This window comes from Bombina bombina, chromosome 3 (genome assembly GCF_027579735.1).
Source record: "Bombina bombina isolate aBomBom1 chromosome 3, aBomBom1.pri, whole genome shotgun sequence".
Lineage (NCBI taxonomy): Eukaryota > Metazoa > Chordata > Amphibia > Anura > Bombinatoridae > Bombina > Bombina bombina.
Window position 1 is genome coordinate 345,187,021 of NC_069501.1, and position 20,311 is coordinate 345,207,331.

The following is a 20,311-nucleotide window of genomic DNA, read 5'->3' on the forward strand; positions in this document are numbered from 1 at the left end:
ATAAACAGATCCGGAATGTTAGCGATACTTTAGATGGAGTTTAATTAATCAGTTTTAATATAGATACATTATAACTTACTTTTTAACGTAGCGCTGAGATTCAAATTCTTTGCGCTCCGGCTGCACACTTCAAAAGTATTTTTTTTTTGTGAGCTAATGGTTTAAACTGTTCTCCAATTGGCACTCTAGCTACAAAAATACTTTTGAAGTGGGTGGTCGGAATGCGGGGTATAAGAATTTCATCACTATATTAAAACGTAAGTTATAGCGTATCTTCATTACAACTGATGAATTAAACTCCATCTAAAATACCGCTTACATTCCAGTTCTGTTTATACAAAGGGAAAAGTTTATCATCACCTTAAGTCACATATTGACTTTACTGTTCCTTTAATCTAGTTTGATAAAGCATGTTCAATTTACAATCCACCATAATCCATATGTTAAGCAACCCTATCATCACTTAAAATAGGTTACATTTTTTTATCAAGAACTCCAAACTTTTGAAAACGTATTTTTCCCATTATAAAATATTTCCAAATAAGATTAGCCCTTAAGGGCTTACCCACATATTACCCATAAATATTATACTGTGTTCCAAGATATTTTGAATCCATATATATTAAATAATTTTCAGTCCATTGACGCTACACCAACCAAACCATAGTGGCTACGACAAATAGGGATTTTACAATCCATTTAATAACCAGTAATGAATCACTACTCTCTCAGACCGACCTCATATCAAAGGGACATGACTGTTTTGCCAACTGGTTTACTTATCGACAAACTACCCCCTTTATAACCACTCACATAGGCTACAGAAATATGGTCAGACCCCTGACCAACTTTGAATCCCTGTGTGTCCGGGAACCTCCTGTGAGACATACATTATCTACCATTTATAAAATTTTCACACACACACCACTGGGTTATATACCCCCATATTTAGAGAGTTGGGAGAGGGACCTGGGAGTTATTATTCTACCTCAAGCAAGCACATTAATGTTTCGGGCTACAGTGAGATCCTCAATTTCATCCTCAATTTTGGAGACTAATTATAAATTACTACATAGATGGTACCTCCCCCCAAAGAAATTACATCGATTATACCATGCTCATAGTAATAAATGCTGGAGATGTGGTCACGTAAACAGTGACACAGATCATATGTGGTGGTGGTGTAATTCTATTCAGAATTTCTGGAGAGAGGTGATCCAGGAGGTGGAAAACATATTAGGAACCTAACTCCCACTTAACCCTTTGATGTGGCTTCTACACAAACCCCCCTTAACAATTAGATATAAACCATACATTCATTTATTTAACATCTTGACTAATGGAGTTAAAATTCTGATAGCCAAAAACTGGAGAAGTAGGGAAACGCCAACCATAGACATGTGGACCCAGAAAGTCTCTGAAATAATAGATTTAGAGGAATATTATTACCTCTAACACGATAAAATGGATTCTTATGCTGAGCTCTCACAGCTTTGGTCTAATTACATTCAGACTAGAAACAAAAGAAACGATTGAAAGCCATGAGTTATATAGCACTGGATATGGGTTTTAACGTACAATGTAGATATTATGGAATTCACAGGTTGGGGCGCGGATGGACTGGAACCTATTGGTTATTTTTTTTTTCTTTCCTTTATTTACGCTGTTTTACTGTTTACTGTTTTACTGTTTTAATGTTCAACTGTTGAAATGTATTATACTAGTTGGAAACCCATTATTTAAATTGTCAGCACACTTCCTCCTCAGACTGGATAACCTCTATATGGACTCTTAAGCAGACTACCTGACCAACAAGTGGTCAATAAGTAACCTTAGAGGGCAATCCTCACACCTTAATTTAACACATTTCCAGGAGTAGGTTGCTGATATTCTACACTAAAGAGCTTATGGCTCTATTAATGTTTCCCATAAAAATTTACAGTTATTGTTGTATTCTGCAAACTGGAGCTGCGTCTCCGAACTTTTGTAATTCTGTTTACCTACAATAAAGCTGTTTATAAAAAAATAAATAAAAAAAAATATTTCCAAATAAACAGACATTTTAAGCCGCACAATAATGCATACAATGTATGTTCACTATAGTAAAAATGTCCCTAACAGTATTATATAATATGCAATGTGATTGGGGATATTTAAATGTACCAGCCCCTCACTCCCACTGCACAATCCCCCTATTCCTATAACATCCATCTAACTAACCCTTATATACATAACAGACTAAACTAATTCCCTCTCTTCATTAGAATAGCCCACAGCAATACCCCATTTAACCTGCAGAGAAACCCACAACATGAGATTTAGATCAAATTGCACCAACATACAAGTTCCTGAAAGTTATTGGGACATAAAAATGCAAAAACAAAAGTCTCTTCAAATTGCCTGTTCCATATGAATCATGAAATTGTACCTTTGGTTTTCATGTCCCTTTAACCTTTGTCTGTGTAGGCATATTGGAAGTCATTGAACATTAACATAACCTACAAGGCTTCACGATCCCAATCTGTAATTAGCTATTTCTAAAAGAAGCACATTCATTCAAAAGTACACCAAGTAACAACACTCTGCCAGTTTTCTATCCTTACGCTGAGATTATTTTTGTAAGAGAATCAAATGAGAAATCAGAACGTTCTTCTACTACAGTCTGAAAAGGAATTAACTCTCCTAATAATGACTATTGGACTAAGTGCAGAATTGCCAACAACGAAAGCCTTCACCAATATTTGGCAGCACTTCACAAACATTTCACTGGACTACAGTAAACTTCAATACTAAATCTCAGTAAAATCAGTGGAGTATGAAAAGCTGCTAACTGAACTTCAACACCTTGCTACAGTGTATACAAAGAAAGTCTGTATTTGTTCTCAGTCTTTTAAACATCAATTGGAAACGTTTTGCAATAAAAGTTGGTTGATTGACCCAACAAACTCTTCCCTGAAGAGTTTACATTCCCTTTTTGTTATGGAGGAATCTGATCCAGTAACATCAAAGTTAGAAGTGTTTATTTTGTTTTACATAGTATTGGAAAATACAGAGAACAGAGTTGGTACAAGCATGGGGATTTGCTTTAAACAAAACAATCAGAGAAAATTTCTAAATTTAAATTGGTTGTTGAACATTTTATTGAATTTACATTTAATAACCAAGATTAAAACTAAATAATAACTTAAAGAAAGTTCACACTGCCAAAGAAAACAATGATTTTAGTTACATTTTTTGGATCTTTCTAACCGAATGAAACATATAAACACAAATAAAATGTAGTTTTCCAAGTTGACATCCGATACCATTGAAATAATATTGCCCAAACAAAGATGTCGCCAGGACAATAATATCATGACCACAAAAAATTCCAATACAACATAACCATAGTGAATGTATTTTTTCAAGACATTTCCCACACATTACAGGGAAGAAAACTACTTCACAAAAAAATATCCACTTAATGGGACAGTAAATGCCTTGAGGTTTCATATACAGGGCCAGATTACACGTTGGAGCACTAACACTCGTGCTCTTTAACTATGCTAGAAGTAAGGTTTTTGCACACATCATATTGCACTCGCATTATGAGTTGAAATTAGCCATTTTCGCTCACGCACTAACCTGACGAGCGCAAAAAGCCAAACTCATAATATTGCGTGTGCAATCATTTATTCCCCCATAGAAGTCAATAAAGAAAAAAAGTGGGGGGGGGGGGGGAACTAACACATATTTCACATTCCAATGTTCTTGATTATATACAGGTATAGATATATACAGATATATAGAGGAATATATATTTATAAATACTACGAAACCCACATTTTTATTTCATGATTCAGATAGAGCAGGCAATTTTAAGCAACTTTCTAATTTACTCCTATTATCAATTTTTCTTCATTCTCTTGTATCTTTATTTAATGTAAGTTTAAGAGACGGCCCATTTTTGGATTAGCACCTGGGTAGCGCTTGCTGATTGGTGGCTATTGAAAATCAACTGCAGTAAAAAGGATGTTAATTTGTTTTGAAAATATTAAGACTTGGCTGATGTGTTGTTCTTTAGCAGCACAACAGAAATGTTTTGTACAAGGTGTTTACTGTCTCTTTAAATGATATTTTCCTCATTACAAAGCATTAGCTTCACAAAATAGTACAGTAAGTCAAGAACATAGAACATTATAGCCCTTTGCACTTTTTTGTAATCAATATCACAGATAATTCTTACCCCCTTCAGATGGGCAGTTGATATGTTTGTTGTTTTTTCCTTTTACTGCTGAACAAGGAGGAGTTGTAAAGAAAATACTCTCAGCCTTCAATTGTCCTTTGGGTCTTGCAGGATGGATATTTACTTTATATTTGCAGGAAAACAGTAGTCCAGGGAGAATGATATAATTATCCTGTGTAAAATAAATAAATAAAATAAATACAATAATACCCTTCACCTTATACTGCCCTATCATTTGTTTAATCAGTAGTATGATCAGAACTGGTTGTATAGCTTGTGAGGCCCTGAGTGAAAGTTACACGTTAAAAAAGCCTTCACAAATCTTGATTTTCTGTATCAAAAGTTTTGTAAAGCTTGAAGATGTAAACAATGAAGACTGGTGACCCAGATTGCACTCTTAAATAGGAGCAGTGAGTGACACGATGGACACAATGGTCATTTTCTTCATATGGATTTCTGATAGTCAGAAGTTCCCTCTGAATGTGAGTTGATCATGGATGAACATTTACAGATGTTGCAGAACCCTCTGAATGTGTAAAGTCATTTTTTTGAATGTGTGTTTTACATTTGTCCTATGTGTCATTCCTAAAACAGGTATAATTGTGGTTGCTAGAACAACCTTAAAAGTATTATATAGTACAAATGATAGAGTTAATGTATCATTACAATACTGATCCTAGGTATGTAGTTTGTACCTTAACACCATCTTCAGTCCTCAAGTAACCCTAGCAAGTCAGATTTAAAGGGTTACCTTATGAGCACAGGGAAATTGATCAGAATTAGTAAGCTACTATAGAGTTCAAAAAGGATAAAGTATTAAGACAAGCATCTGATAGGAGTTAATTATATTCAAATTGGCTGCAGGATCATCCTTTGAGGTGGGTTGTGCTACCCCCCCCCCCCCCCCATTGAAAGGTTGATTCCTGCTGCTACCTCTTGGGTTTTCTATAGCAACTACTGTAGCATTGCAATTTTCAGTATAGATGGCATTTTTAACAGGCAGAAAATAGCTATTTCAAATAACAAAATAAAGGTAAATAAACAATTTGTAAACAATATAACAGACTCAAGCAGGTAAAATGTAGATATAGTTATCATGAATCACTGCAACTTTGTAGGAGCATCATTTGTAATTGTTAAAGGAAAATAGATCAGATTGTGAAACTAAAATAATTAGCTGCATTGTTATTCTGCTTTAGATTTTGCATTATTTCTAAACTGTAACTGTATCTTAAATAGCTAATTCAATTTTAGCACATGTGGTGTAGTTATTTATATTTGAGGTCTGGCTTATTCATAGTTTTAGATCCCAGCCATGCTTGTGATTGACAATGATGTTAAAAATCATTCTAGTTGGCTAAAGGTTTAATTAATAGAATGGATAGCATACAAGCTAGATTGATATTTTTGTATTAAAGGGATACTAAACCAAAAATTTTCTTTCATGATTCAATTAGAGCATGCCATTTTTAACAACTTTCTAATTTACTCCTATTATCATATTTTCTTTGTTCTATTAATATCTTTATTTGAAAAGCAACAATGTAATCTTATCGCAACCGTGTTAATGTATTCCCCCATAGACTTCAATGGAGTGTGCAAAGTGCAAAGAAAACTAACAGTCATACCTACGCACTAACCCGATCACATTTATTCAAGTGCACTAAACCTGACATGAATTATGAATATTTCACATTCTAATGTTCTTCACATAGAAGAATATGTTCAATTTATTCTTAAATACATGTATATATATATATATATATATATATATATATGATTTTTTAATTTTATATATATATATATATGTGTGTGAAGAAAATTGGAATGTTATATATTTACAGTAAAACACAGTTAAACACTTTATTAAACATTAATATTGCATAAATATGATTTTTCATGTGTACAAGGACTCCAATGCTTATATTCATATGTATTTATGTGTTTATATGTGTATAAATGTCTGAAAATACACAAATACAGATATAATTACATAAATACATATGTACACATATATACATACATATTTAGACAGGTGTATGTTAAAGCCCTGTGCATGCCTTTTTTTCTAACACCTGAGCCCTTATAACTTTTTGATGCAATTTTTTTTAACAAAATGTTAACAGACAGTGTAATTATGAGTGTAACTGTACATTTAAATTAATTTTTTATGTGTTTTGTGCCACTTTTTTGTCTCACGTAACAGTTAACCAGGGCTCTGAAATTGTGCTAACCTGACATGCGTTAAGTTTGATTATGCTCAAGTGAACGCGTTTACTTTCAACTCATATTACGTGCAAGAAGCTTAAAAATACCCCATATCGCTCACGCTACACTAAGTGCACCACTTGTTTCATATTGAAATTGTTTGGGTGAGTAGCTTTAGCTACTTAGCTACGATGCAATACTGTCACATCAGACATAACATTGCAATAAGAAAATGGCCTAATTCAATATATCATTTTCTTATTTTACTTTGTTGTTAACCTCTAAAAAGCAGTTAAATACATAGTAAAAGTTATCTCCAGAGTGGCAATACAATGCCAGTCCCAAGCTGAACACGATCAGTGATTTCCAGCTACACACATACGCCACCCTTGATTGGCTCAGAGGCCATGTTTACCTCCAAATCAGTAGTGTATTGCAAGTCTGAAGCACAACTTAAATCCATTTAGATTAAGCAGAATCCATCATTTTCCTATTATTTTATGTTTGAGTGACAAGTTAAAAAACAGTATTGTCAAAAATAAACTTTTATGATTCAGATAGGGCATGCAATTTTAAACAATTTTCCAATGAAGTTTTATCATCAAATTTGCGTTGTCCTCTTGGTATTTTTTTTTGAAAGCTAAACCTAGGCAGTCTCATATGCTAATTTCTAAGGCCTTAAAGGCCGACTCTTATCTCAATTCATATATAACATTGTGCTCATGCCATGGAGTTACATATGAGAGAGCACTGATTGGCTAAAATGAAAATCTGTCAAAAGTACTTAAATTAGCGGGCAGTCTGCCGAGGCTTAGATACAAGGTAATCACAGAGGTAAAAAGTATATTAATGTAACTGTGTTGGTTATGCAAAAATGGGGAATGGGTAATAAAGGGATTATCTATCTTTTTAAGCAAAACAAATTCTGGAGTAGAATGTCCCTTTACACTGTAGAAATAATCTAAGTTTGTTCCCTTTTTTATAATTATAACATGAGATCTTTGTCATTTATGTTTAAGAACAAATATTACATGATATTATTTTGCTGACTTTAGAGGGCGGTGTAAATTCATGACATGCATATGGTGAATAGCTTGAGATATAACTTTTATATTCCAATCCCCATCACTTCACCAAAAATGTAGTTGATTTTAGCTGTAAATTTAAATGTAGCCACTAATGGCAAATGCAGCATTAATATTCAAAAAATGGAAAATGATTAAAAATCATAACTAATGATACAAAAACCCAGCAAACATTATACTCTTAATTAAGTCCCATTGCTTTGAGAATGTGATAGAAATGATAATGTTCTTTATATTCTATTTATGTTCTACTGTAAATAGATATGGATGTTTACACTGTGGGTGGCTGCAAAAATGAAATAATATTGTGGAATGCTTTAACCATACATTATGAATCACCTGGGTTGTACTGCATCAAAGCAAGAAAGTTCTAAAAGAATACAAAATTCCCATGACATTATGATAGCTGGTGTAACACGGTCTGAATGTAAATGTTAATCCAAACAAAACAAGTGAAAAAGCACACATAAGCCCACATGAAAGGGCAGCTTAGGATACATTTAGAAATTCCATTTAAAACAAGCAGAGTCTGAAAAAGGTGTGATCTCAAGGTACAATACTACATTTTCGGTTTTTAACTATTAGTACTGATATATTATTGTACTTCATCTTAAAATAAGTCCAATCTAAAAATATATCAGTTGTGATTTAAAGGGATAGGAAAGCCAAAATTAAACTTGCATGATTCAGATAGAGCAGGTCATTTTAAGAATCTTTTAAATACGCTTTTATTTTAAAATGTGCTTCGTTCTCTTGGTATCCCTTGTTGAAAAAGAATATGCACATATCCTACACTAGTGGGAGCTAGCTGCTGATTGGTGCCTGCACACATTTCTCTCTTGTGATTGGCTAACTAGATGTGTTCAGCTTGCTGCCAGTAGTGTAATGTTGTACCTCCAGTAAAGGATAGCAAGATAATGAAGCAAATTTGATTATAGAATTAAATTGAAAAGTTGTTTAAAATTGTATGTTCTATACAAATAGAAAAGATAATTTTGGTGTTTCCTGTCCATTTCATTTGAGTACTATGTTATCCCTTTTTTCACCAAATAAACCCAGAGAAAACTTATTTATACACCTGAAGCATATCTGGATCAAAATTAAAGGGACAGATTCAGATAGAGAATTTGATTTTAAACAACTTCCCAATTTACTTCTATTATCAAATGTGCTTTGCTCTTTTGATATCCTTTGTTGCAGAGTAAAACTAGGTAAGCTGATAAGAACTCAGGAGCATGCACGTGACTTTAGTACTCTATGGCAGCAGTATTTGTAACTATGTATAACATTGCTACAAACAACGTTTCAAACATTTTGCTAGATGGCTAGAGACATGTGTACACTCCTGAGCTCACCTAGGATTACACTTTAACAAAGGATGCCAAGAGAACTAAGTATAATCAATAAAATAAATAAATTGAAAAGTTCTGTTCTATCCAATCCATTTAAATTTAATTTTTACTTTACTCCCCCTTTAAGTTTGACATTTTATTTCAGATTACTACTATTGAAAAGGAATTCATGTCATACAAGAAGGTCAAATGTAGTTTGCCACTATATAAGTTGAAGGTAATATCCTATATTATAAAAGGCCAGGTATGTTTGTCTGATGCAGTCATGAGCAGTAGAGACTGCAGCGCAAGACAAACATACCTGGCCTGAAGGAAGGATCAGTTAAGGCAGTGAGGATCACACAGCAGAGAGGGTGGATGGGAGTGGGCGTGGTGGAGGGCATGGCCGACGGGAGCGGGCATGGTTGGGGCGTGGTTGGGCGGGTGCAGGGCCGGGCGGGTGGGACCACTGCACTGCAGAAAATGGCCCGTGTACACAGGCTTTAGGACTAGTTTGTTTATAATTATATAATTTTGAGCTATGCATAAATCAAATGATAGTGTTTCTTCTATATCACTGTTTACTGATTTTTCATCTGTAATAGAATTTGTATCATCAGAGCAGCAACTGGAATTTAAAGGGATAATAAAGTGCAAAAGAAAAATGCTTTAATGAGCTATTATTTCATTCTTGCTTGCATATAACTATGTCTTTAGCCCTTCAAAGAAGTTAAAGTTTAACACATAGATAAAGTCAGTTCCAGAGCAGCAATGCACCACCGGGACCTAGCTGAATACATCAAGAGCCTGATGAACAAAAATAATCGGCTTAGGGAGAAATCACACCAAATCTTTGGGATTTTTTATGAACTTATATTGTAATATAGGAGTCTTTCCTTCACAGAAAGAAAACTACATGGAGACATAACGTCTCAAGATAAAATGTGTTTTTTTGAGGGGTCTCCTCACACTGATGAGAATTTTTAGATCATCTCACCACCGGAGAGCTTTAGATCTTCAGGCCCCTATCTAATATAACAACAGAATAAATAATTTCAAGGGGAAATAATCCTAAATCTGATTCAGATAGAGCATATATAATTTTCCAAATTACTCTTATTAAATTGGCTTAATTCTCTTGGTATTCTTTGTTGAAGGAGCAGCAACGAACTACTGGGAGCTAGCTAAACTGTGTGAGCCAATGAAAATAAGCATATATGCGAAGCCACCAGTAAGCAGCTAGCTCCCAGTAAAACACTTCTGCTCCTGAGCCTACCTAGGTATGCTTTTGAACAAGGATACCAAGACAATTATGCAAATTAGGTAATAGAAGTAAATTAGACCGTTATTTAAAATTGCTTGCCCTATGTGAATCATTAACATTTAATTTGGACTTTACTGTCCCTTTAAGTATTAATTCCTGTAGATGAACATTGATTTATGAGAATTAACATTTAAATGCTAATATTTAAAGGGACAGCCTACTCCAGAATTGTTATTGTTTAAAAAGATAGCTAGTCCCTTTATAACCCATTCCCCGATTTCACATAACCAACACAGTTAAATTATTATACTTTTTACCTTTGTAATTCACCTTGTATCTAAGCCTCTGCAGAACGTCCCCTTAATACAGTTCTTTTGACAGACTTGCATTTTAGCCAATCAGTGCCCTCTCCTAAGTAACTTCACGGGCATGAGCACAATGTTATCTATGTGGCACACATGAACTGACGCCCACTAGCTGTTAAAAACTGTCAAATGCATTCAGATAAAAGGCAGTCTTCATGGGCTTAGAAATAAGCATATGAGCCTACCTAGGTTAAGCTTTCAACTAAGAATACCAAGAGAACAAAGCAAATCTGATGATAAAAGTGAACTGGAAAGTTGTTTAAAATTGCATGCCCTATCTGAATCATAAAAGTTTAATTTTGGCTTGACTGTGCTTTTAAATTTTCATATCCTTCATTTGATAACCGTAAAAAAAAAAACTTTTTGGGCAAAAAAAACAACAATAAAATGTAACCAGCATTAATTATTTGCAACATTTGTCCATGCCTGAGCGGTGGTGTTGTCTTTACCATACTTTTGCTTTCTGCTTCCTGTGTTCTTTGGATCGCATCACCAATGAGCGATTCGGCTCTTTGTTTCCTTCTTCTAAAAATCCCATCGCCTGTACTTTTTTGTCCACCCATTTCCCCTGTGTCTTTGTTCTATTGTTATCAATGGTTTCCCCCTCCTTGCCTGTGCTGTTGCTATATCTTTGGGTTTTCATGCCTTTGCCTTCCCCATGTGCTCAAACTCATTTCACATGCTCTATTCTGCTGCCATCTGTATTTTTGTCTCTACTTGATCCTTATTGCCCTTGCTCTATCATTACTACTACAATATCAACTCTTAGTACTTTTATTCTTACATTCACTTATGAACTCTCATTTAAAAATTGTAGTCCCTCACTCTAACCTTTTTATTCACAATTAATTAGATTTGATTATTGCTATTCATCAGAATCTTATTTATAAAGAGAACAGATTCAGAACAGAGGATGCAGAAGATTATTGATATACAGTAGATAGAGAGATAGATAGATAGATATTCCTATGGGAAGAGAGAGGGAGAGAGAGGGACTGTGAGTTTTGCAGGAACATGTTATGTGTACCAGTTCTTTTTGAGAGTGCAGTCCATTTCAGCTTAGGTTGTGATGCCATCTCTGATGGCATCAGAACAAGTCTCCTATTGGAGCCTATGGCAGCGCGCTCTTGTGAGCGCAATGCTTCCCAGCAATGCGAATGCGAGCTCGCATTCACATTGCTGTTAACTTGTAATCCCAGCGCACAAATGAGAGCGATATTTAGCGCTCCACTTGTAATCTGGCCCTAAAAATCAAAGGGAACAAACATTTGAATACCATACATACATTCATTCAGACAGTTTTATAATCAAGTTTAACAATATAAAATGCTTACTTGTGTCAATGCTTTTTCAAGTCCTTTGGTATCATTGTGGGCACATGATTCAGGAAACCACTGAATTTGATAAAGTCCTAAATTGGAATCTGAATGAAAACAAAAATATCAGTTAAATACATTTTGTTTTTCTCTTGTTGGAGCTTTCCAATTTCTTATAAACTGTTTTAAAAATCAGTGAGTTGATTAACAAGTAACTAGATATCCAATGTACATACATACATATTCTGTTTTAGTTATAATAAGGTAAATATAAAAGAGGGAATAAATTAGAAGACCTTATTCAGAACACAAACAGAATAGGCAAAACATGTATGTATGTTTTTTTTTATATATCATGTGAAAAACAATAAATGTTTAGTGTCTGACTATCCATCTATATCCTGTATGTTATTTGTATTTGTTTATTTTTTATTTTTAGTGAATTGTAAAATCACCTAGTAGAATCCTAAATTGCTTAGGTTAGATTTAGTTTGACTTTTTTGAGGTATTTTAAATGCACAGCAAGGTAGTATTTTAAATACACAGCAGTGTATTTCATATATGATTAGAAGCATTTTTAATATATATTTGACAAATATACATATATTTTAAAGATAATGTTCCTTAAAGGGACACTCAAGTCAAAATTAAACTTTCCTGATTTAGATACAGTATGCAATTTTAAACAACTTTCCAATTTACTTCCATTAACAAAATGTGCACAGTCTTTTAATATTTACACTTTTTGAGTCACCAGCTCCTACTGAGCATGTGCAAGAATTCGCAGCATATACGTATATGCATTTGTGATTGGCTGATGGCTGTCACATGATACAGGGGGAGTGGAAATATACATAACTTTGCAATTTATTTTAAAAAAAATCTACTACTCATTTGAAGTTCAGACTAAGTGCTATTGCATTGCCTTCTTATCATGCATTTGTTGATTATGCAAATCTACTGTATTGACTGGTCCTTTAAGTGCTTGTGACACTGGGGATATGTTCTTTATTTGTCCACTACACATACCCCTAGAGCTGCTAGTTACATAATGTCATTACCTGTGACATCATATAATACCTCTAAATAATATTATGGGTGCCATATGAAGCTCGGTCGCTTCTCAGCACTTGAGGTACAAGCTTGCTCATCCAAGCCTTAAATAATAATGATTTGTCCAGGATGATTGACATGACCTGCTGTGATGCAGTTGGTTGGGTTGAATAGGGGGGAGGGCTGCATAAGTACTTGCTTGCGCAAAGATAAATGCGAGTGGCAGATGCCACTTTGTGAACCCGGAATGCAGGTGGACAAGTTCTATGGCTGAAAATCTTGTCCCACCACAGTTTAATAAAGGTGGTTCCATAACTTAATTATCACTAATATACATAAATAATCTGCTTTTAATTGCTGCATATTAAAAGCTATAACAAAATCTGTAAATCATAAATTGTTTAGGATTATTGGTAAATTTCTTTATGAATGCCCCATGTGGTGGATTTAAATTATATAAAATTGCATTATTTTAGTTTTTCTTTAAAAATATGTAATAATTAAAACATGATTTATGCAATGAGCAAAAAATCTAATTCTTCAAAATAAGAAAACATGTTTATGTGAAAAAATAATAGAAAGCAGAAGGAATTTATAATAAAATATCTAGGAAGAAAAGCACCCTTAGGCTAAAGTCAACTAAATCTTTATACTGAGATAAAAATAGAATGTGTCTAGGTAGTAGAGTATGAACACTGAGGTTTCTACTCATTAAAAAAAAAAAATGTCAAATTTAGATTCAACTTTTTTAGCACTGAAGTGTTAATACATCTTCATTTGTGCAGAATTTCAGTGCCAATGCATTTTTTATATGGGGCAAGTCTAAACTAACTGTAGTCTCAAAAATATATTCTATTTTACTACAGTGTCCTAGACACAGGAAGAAAAGTATCAGTAAGCAAGGGAACCTATAAATAGCTTGTATCTGTACTGCACATGGTATTTGATCAGAAGATGAAAGATTAATTTAGACGTTAACTGAATGGTATGAAGCAACAGCTGTCTTGGTTCTCACATCTATGTTAATTATTTTTCATCAACATTATTGTAGTGAAAAAGTTATATGCAACAGCAGAAGGAAAGAATGTTGACCCAGGAGATATGTCTGTGAATTAATTTGTATGGAACGAGACACATTTTCATATATCAAATCTCCTAATTATTGGTGTGAAAAAAGTAAAGGATGATTATCACTTACATTTTACACTATTTGGTATATAGAGACATGACAAAGAAACAAAATATGTGCATGCCTTTGTGATAAATTTAGTACAAGATGACAATATTGTGCAAATTGCCTGGCACAATAAGAATTTTACCCAAATCTATAATCCGGAGTTTCACTCAATTAGAATTTAAATAAAAAGTTGAAATGAATGTACCACATACCTGTGAAATATAACTATCTTTTTACAGCTATCTAAGCAAAACGTCACTTTTGAATGCAAATATATCTGTGGACAGTTTCAATTGTAACAAATGAGAAAACAACACGAGAAAGCAAGTGAAAGGCAAAATCCAATGCAAAGACAATAATTTTTTAATAAATTATAGTGTTATAACCCACAAGTCTAAATAATACAAACATAGCATTAAACATCACTCCAATAATGAATAGAATAGGCCTGAACAATTAAGTAATATTTATTTTCCATAATGAAAAATGAATGTTCCCTTGACTTATGGTAATCTGTGGTGTAAATTATTATAAATAAATAAATGCGTTCATTCATTTATGCATTTTTAGCTGCCACAAGGGTACATTTGTTTGGAAGTTTGTAAATTCAGTTAACACACCTGGATTTTAAAATACTATTAAGTTGTACTTATAAAGCTATCTATGAAACTTTGATTCAAAAAGCCACAGTCATATTATTTCTAGAAAAGGGATGGTCATAAAAAAAAAAAAGCAATCAAAAGCTTTTTAGTCATTTATTATTGTAAGAATTCACAGGTTTCTCCCACATGTGTACACATTAGACGTTTCAAAAGTCTTTGTACTGGCAATACATGTTATCTGTTAAGCTACAGATGCTAAAAATGGGTTTTAGTTCAGGTCTGATTTGATATGTACCAGTTCAAATTCATGTTTCCAAGCATGTTGGGTGGTCCCGAGTGTAGGTTTTAGGCAGCACAATACTTTGGAAGCTCCTGAATTTGTAGATGATTTATTTTTATGACTTTCAAAACTTAGAGGCTTGATATTTTTTATTTTGAAAACAAAATCTTTATCAAAAATGACTTTGTAGTCTACTATATGTTGTTTTGGGGTATTCCTATTTGTGCAATGATGCATTATGCATTATATTATGCAATTATTATTGTTACTATTATAATTATTTGATTTTTCCCCAATAAATAGAAGGGACATCCTGAAAGGTGAATCTAATTTGTGACACATAATGTACTGCTTCAAACAAAATATATTATTAAGGGTTTAACTGATAATCAGTATTCCTAAATCTGGAAATTATATTTTGCTAGATCAGTCTTGACATCTCCTCTTGTCTTTGGCCATATTAAAGTATACTTTTAGCATGTTATTAAAACTAAGTTGCATCTTTAACATATTTAAATGTTTCCATGGAGAAAAGTATATTACATTAATAGCTATAGAAATCCATACACATTAGTCTCATTGATTTTATCCCAATACAATGTTAATAATATTAGATGGTATCTTTTTACAGTATTTTTTTTAATCACCTTGCTTTCCTCTAAAGCTTAAAGGGACATTGAACCCAATTGTTTTCTTTTGCGATTCAAATATAGCATGTCATTTTATGCAACTTTCTAATTTACTCCTATTATAAATGTTTCTTTGTTCTCTTGCTATCTTTATTTGTAAAAGAAGGTATCTAAGCTAAGGAGCCAGCCAATTTTTGGTTCAGACCCTGGACAGCACTTGTTTATTGGTGGGTGAATTTATCCACCAATCGGCAAGAACAACCCAGATTGTTCACCAAAAAATGTCTAAACTTACATTCTTGCTTTTCAAATAAAGATACAAAGAGAATGAAGAAAATTTGATAATAGGAGTAAATTAGAAAGTTACTTAAAATTGCATGCTCTATCTGAATCGTGAAAGAAAAAAATTGGGTTCAGTGTCCCTTTCAAGTGGTGTTCCTAATTTTACTGATTCAAGAAAGACTGAATATCTTTTCAGGAAACATGTAAGTTGCTATTGAATATTTTTAGTGGTCTGTAAATACTCTGTATGCAGTGGTTACAAACATAATGTAGAACTTTTTTTTATCAAGTCAATATTGCTATCCTCTTGGATGTAATAGAAGGTTATATATAACACACACACACACACACACACACATATACATACATATATATATATATATATATATATACACACACACACTTTATATTAATATATTTATTTTTTTAATTTTTATTTTTGACAGCTGATTTAGACACCTTTTTTTTCAAATAATTTTAAATGAAAAAAGTCATGAGTTTTAGTGTAAAGTTATAACCTACGATTCTCCTTAAGTTGTCAGTTACATAGATGGAGCCGTATATTTTATACATATGCTGCATAAATGTTTTGAAGTTTTGAAAACAAAAACTATTTTGTTACATCTTGAATACTCAGAGAAATCAAATGTAATATAGATCCACAACAAGGAAAAAGCTATACAAAAAAACCTATAACCTCATACTAAAATGACTTAAAACAAATATTAAAAGCTTACTTTTTACCATTATAAAAGGCATGCAAAAGAAAGAGCATTGTGTATTGTCAATGTTCTCATACTTTGTTCTTTCTACTAAGATAAAATCTACAATTTTTTAGAAGATTTTTGGCCATGTGTTCTATTGACAAACTTATACATAGAAAAACTCCTTTTTTGTCTTTCATTGAGTAAAAAATTATGTTTAACAAGTGAGCTCAAGCGATAAAACAAGCAAAGCTTGCCACCACTTTCAATGAAAGATAATGTTAGAATAATATTACTTTTCAAAGACAAATGCATTAAGCCATGTGATTACTAGTGGCATTTCTTGTTTCAATAGCTTTTTTGTGATCATACAGTTTTTAGATGAACTTTATGATCTATACTTTTTTTCAAGAAAGCTTAAGCATAATAGCAAAGATTCTAGCATTCCTCTACGATTAAATGGATTAGCTACAAACCAGAACTAATCAGTGTGGCCAATTCTTAATTCAGCCAATGTGCATCATGTTGTGTCGCATTTTGCTTAAGGCATTTGTAAAAGAATGCTATTTGTATCTCTCGTGTCAGTGGAGTTTTCTTTGAGTCTTATTTATACAGATGTATCCAGCATTTCTAAAGTATTTTTGGTTAGACAAAAAAAGTGTGTCCGACTAAGGTTATTTTTTAATGTATTTAAAGTTGATAAATTAATGTGTAAGACATGGTGTCATACCTCTATATATGATACAAATGTACTGGTATTATCCCCTCTTACTTATTGTACCTTTTCTTGATGATAACCATCCATATCTATTTGCATTTTTAAAGGAACAGGAAACCCAAAACTGTTCTTCTTTGATTCGGACAGAGCATGTAATTGTAAACATCTTTCTAATGTACTTTTATTATCTATTTAGCTTGTTATCCTTTGTTGAAAATAGGCTCAGGAGCAGCAATATGCTACTGGGAGCTAGCTGGTGATTTGTGGCTGCACATATATGCCTCTTGTCATTGTCTCACTGGACATACTCCGCTACCTCCTAGTAGTATGATGTTGCCCCTTCAACAAAGGATACTAAGATTATGAAGCAAATTTGATAATAGAAGTAAATTGTTTAAAATTGTATGTTCTAGCTATTCATGCCCATTTAAATTTGTAGGTGATGTAAACAACATTGACTAGAAAACTTTGATATAAATTAATACCATGTATAAATCTACCATTGAAAACTCTCTCCACACAAGATTTCTTGTACCACGTTATTTATGTACAACAGACCAAAAAAAGTGCTTAGTTTCCTGGCCTTCTGTTATTAGTGTTTATAGCACCTTTATCAAAACCCTTATTAAAAATAAAAATGATATATGCACAAACATGCTACTAATGTTTGTACTTTTTAAAGTTGAAATATCAACATTTTGCAATATTTATACCGTGAATGCTCATGTTCAAATTGAGCACTTTTTATTGTATTTTTTATCATGTAATTTATTATTTAGCTGTTAATTTATTGCAGTAAAATGTGGTTTCTTTCATGTAATGGGCAAGAGTCCATGAGCTAGTGACGTATGAGATATACAATCCTACCAGGAGGGGCAAAGTTTCCCAAACCTTAAAATGCCTATAAATACACCCCTCACCACACCCACAAATCAGTTTTACAAACTTTGAATGTCAGAGGGATGTGAAGGGAGTATCACCATTTGAATACAATGATCTTCCTAACGGGGATCTATTTCATAGGTTCTCTGTTATCGGTCGTAGAGATTCATCTCCTACCTCCCTTTTCAGATCGACGATATACTCTTATATACCATTACCTCTACTGATTCTCGTTTCAGTACTGGTTTGGCTATCTGCTATATGTGGATAGGTGTCTTTTGGTAAGTATGTTTCATTTACTTAAAGGGACAGTAAACCTCAAAAATAATGTTATATAATTCTGCACATAGTGCAGAATCATATAACATTATATTAGCGCAAACTTTATAAAACATAATATACCCTTTGAATTTTTTATAAAAAACTGCTGTTTTACAGACCCGCTCTTTGTGCTCTTCTGAGCGGGTCTGTTTTTTTCACACAGCGTATCAGGCCAGCTGTATAGTCACAGCCCTGCCCGACCGCACCATTATACACAGTGCAGCTCGCTCCTGCTGTCAGACAGAGCAGGAGCGAGCTGCACTTAGTGTTATGTCGCAGTCGGGCCGGGCTGTGACTATACAGCTGGCCCGATGCGCTGTGTGAAAAAAACAGACCCGCTCAGAAGAGCACAGAGAGCGGGTCTGTAAAACAGCCGTTTTTTAAAAAAATTCAAAGGGTATATTATGTTTTATAAAGTTGGCGCTAATATAATGTTATATAATTCTGCACTATGTGCAGAATTATATAACACTGACACTTTAAGACACTCTCAGCTATGGTTTGGCACTTTATATATAAAGTTATAAATATATGTTTGTACTTATATTTGCCATGATTCAGGTTTATCAGTATATTTCTTTTTTGCAGACTGTCAGTTTCATATCTGGGAAATGCTTTTAAAAAAAAAAAATATTTCTTACCTGAGGTTTTCAAATTAACTTTTTCTAAATTGCGGGCTGTATTAGGCTTGTGAGAGCGCAAAATGCTATAATTTATTGCATCATTGCATCTGATTCATCCAGATCACTATCAGTTCCTGAGATTCTCTTTTCTAGACAAGCATTACCAATTTGTTGCTCTTCCTTTTGGCCTAGCGACAGCTTCAAGGATCTTTTCAAAGGTTCTCTGTGCCCTACTCTCTGTAATCAGAGAGCGGGGTATTGCGGTGTTTCCTTATTTGGATGACATCTTGGTACTTGCTCAGTCTTTACGTTCTGCAGAATCTCACACAAATCAACTAGTGTTGTTTCTTCAAAGACATGGTTGGAGGATCAATTTACCAAAGAGTTCTTTGATTCCTCAGACAAGGGTAACCTTTTTAGGTTTCCAAATAGATTCAGTATCCATGACTTTGTCTCTAACAGACAAGAGACATTTGAAATTGGTTGCAGCCTGTCGGAACCTTCAGTCTTAATCATTCCCTTCAGTAGCTATGTGCATGGAGGTTTTAGGTCTCATGACTGCAGCATCGGATGCGATCCCCTTTGCACGTTTTCACATGAGACCTCTTCAGCTTTGTATGCTGAACCAATGGTGCAGGGATTATACAAGGATATCACAATTAATATCCTTAGATCCCAATGTTCGACTATCTCTGACTTGGTGGTTAGATCACCATCGTATAGTTCAAGGGGCCTCTTTTGTTTGTCAAACCTGAACTGTGATCACAACAGATGCGAGTCTTTCAGGTTGGAGAGCTGTCTGGGGATCTCTGACAGCACTAAGGGGTTTGGAAATCTCAAGAGGCGAGATTACCAATCAATATTTTGGAACTCTGTGCGATTCTCAGAGTTCTTCAATTTTGGCCTCTATTGAAGAGAGAGACATTTATTTGTTTTCAGACAGACAATGTCACAACTGTGGCGTATGTCAATCATCAGGGTGGGACTCACAGTCCTCAAGCTATGAAAGAAGTATCCCGGATACTTGTTTGGGCAGAATCCAGCTCCTGTCTAATTTCTGCGGTCCATATCCCAGGTATAGACAATTGGGAAGCGGATTATCTCAGTCGTCAAGCTTTACATCCGGGAGAGTGGTCTCTTCACCCAGATGTGTTTTTTCAAATTGTTCAGATGTGGGGGCTTCCAGAAATAGATCTGAGGTCCAGGGATTCTCAGGCGGAAGCAGTGGATGCATTGACACTTCCTT

General features: G+C 33.8%; 1 protein-coding gene across 1 annotated transcript in view; it reads right to left on the minus strand.

The window, feature by feature from the left end:
* The window catches only part of ANOS1 (anosmin 1), a 210,802-nt gene that overhangs the window by 23,629 nt on the left and 166,862 nt on the right, over positions 1 to 20,311 (minus strand). The window contains 2 exon segments of the mRNA XM_053706453.1: positions 4,226 to 4,397; positions 11,813 to 11,901. Coding sequence (XP_053562428.1) covers positions 4,226 to 4,397; positions 11,813 to 11,901 — 261 coding nt within the window.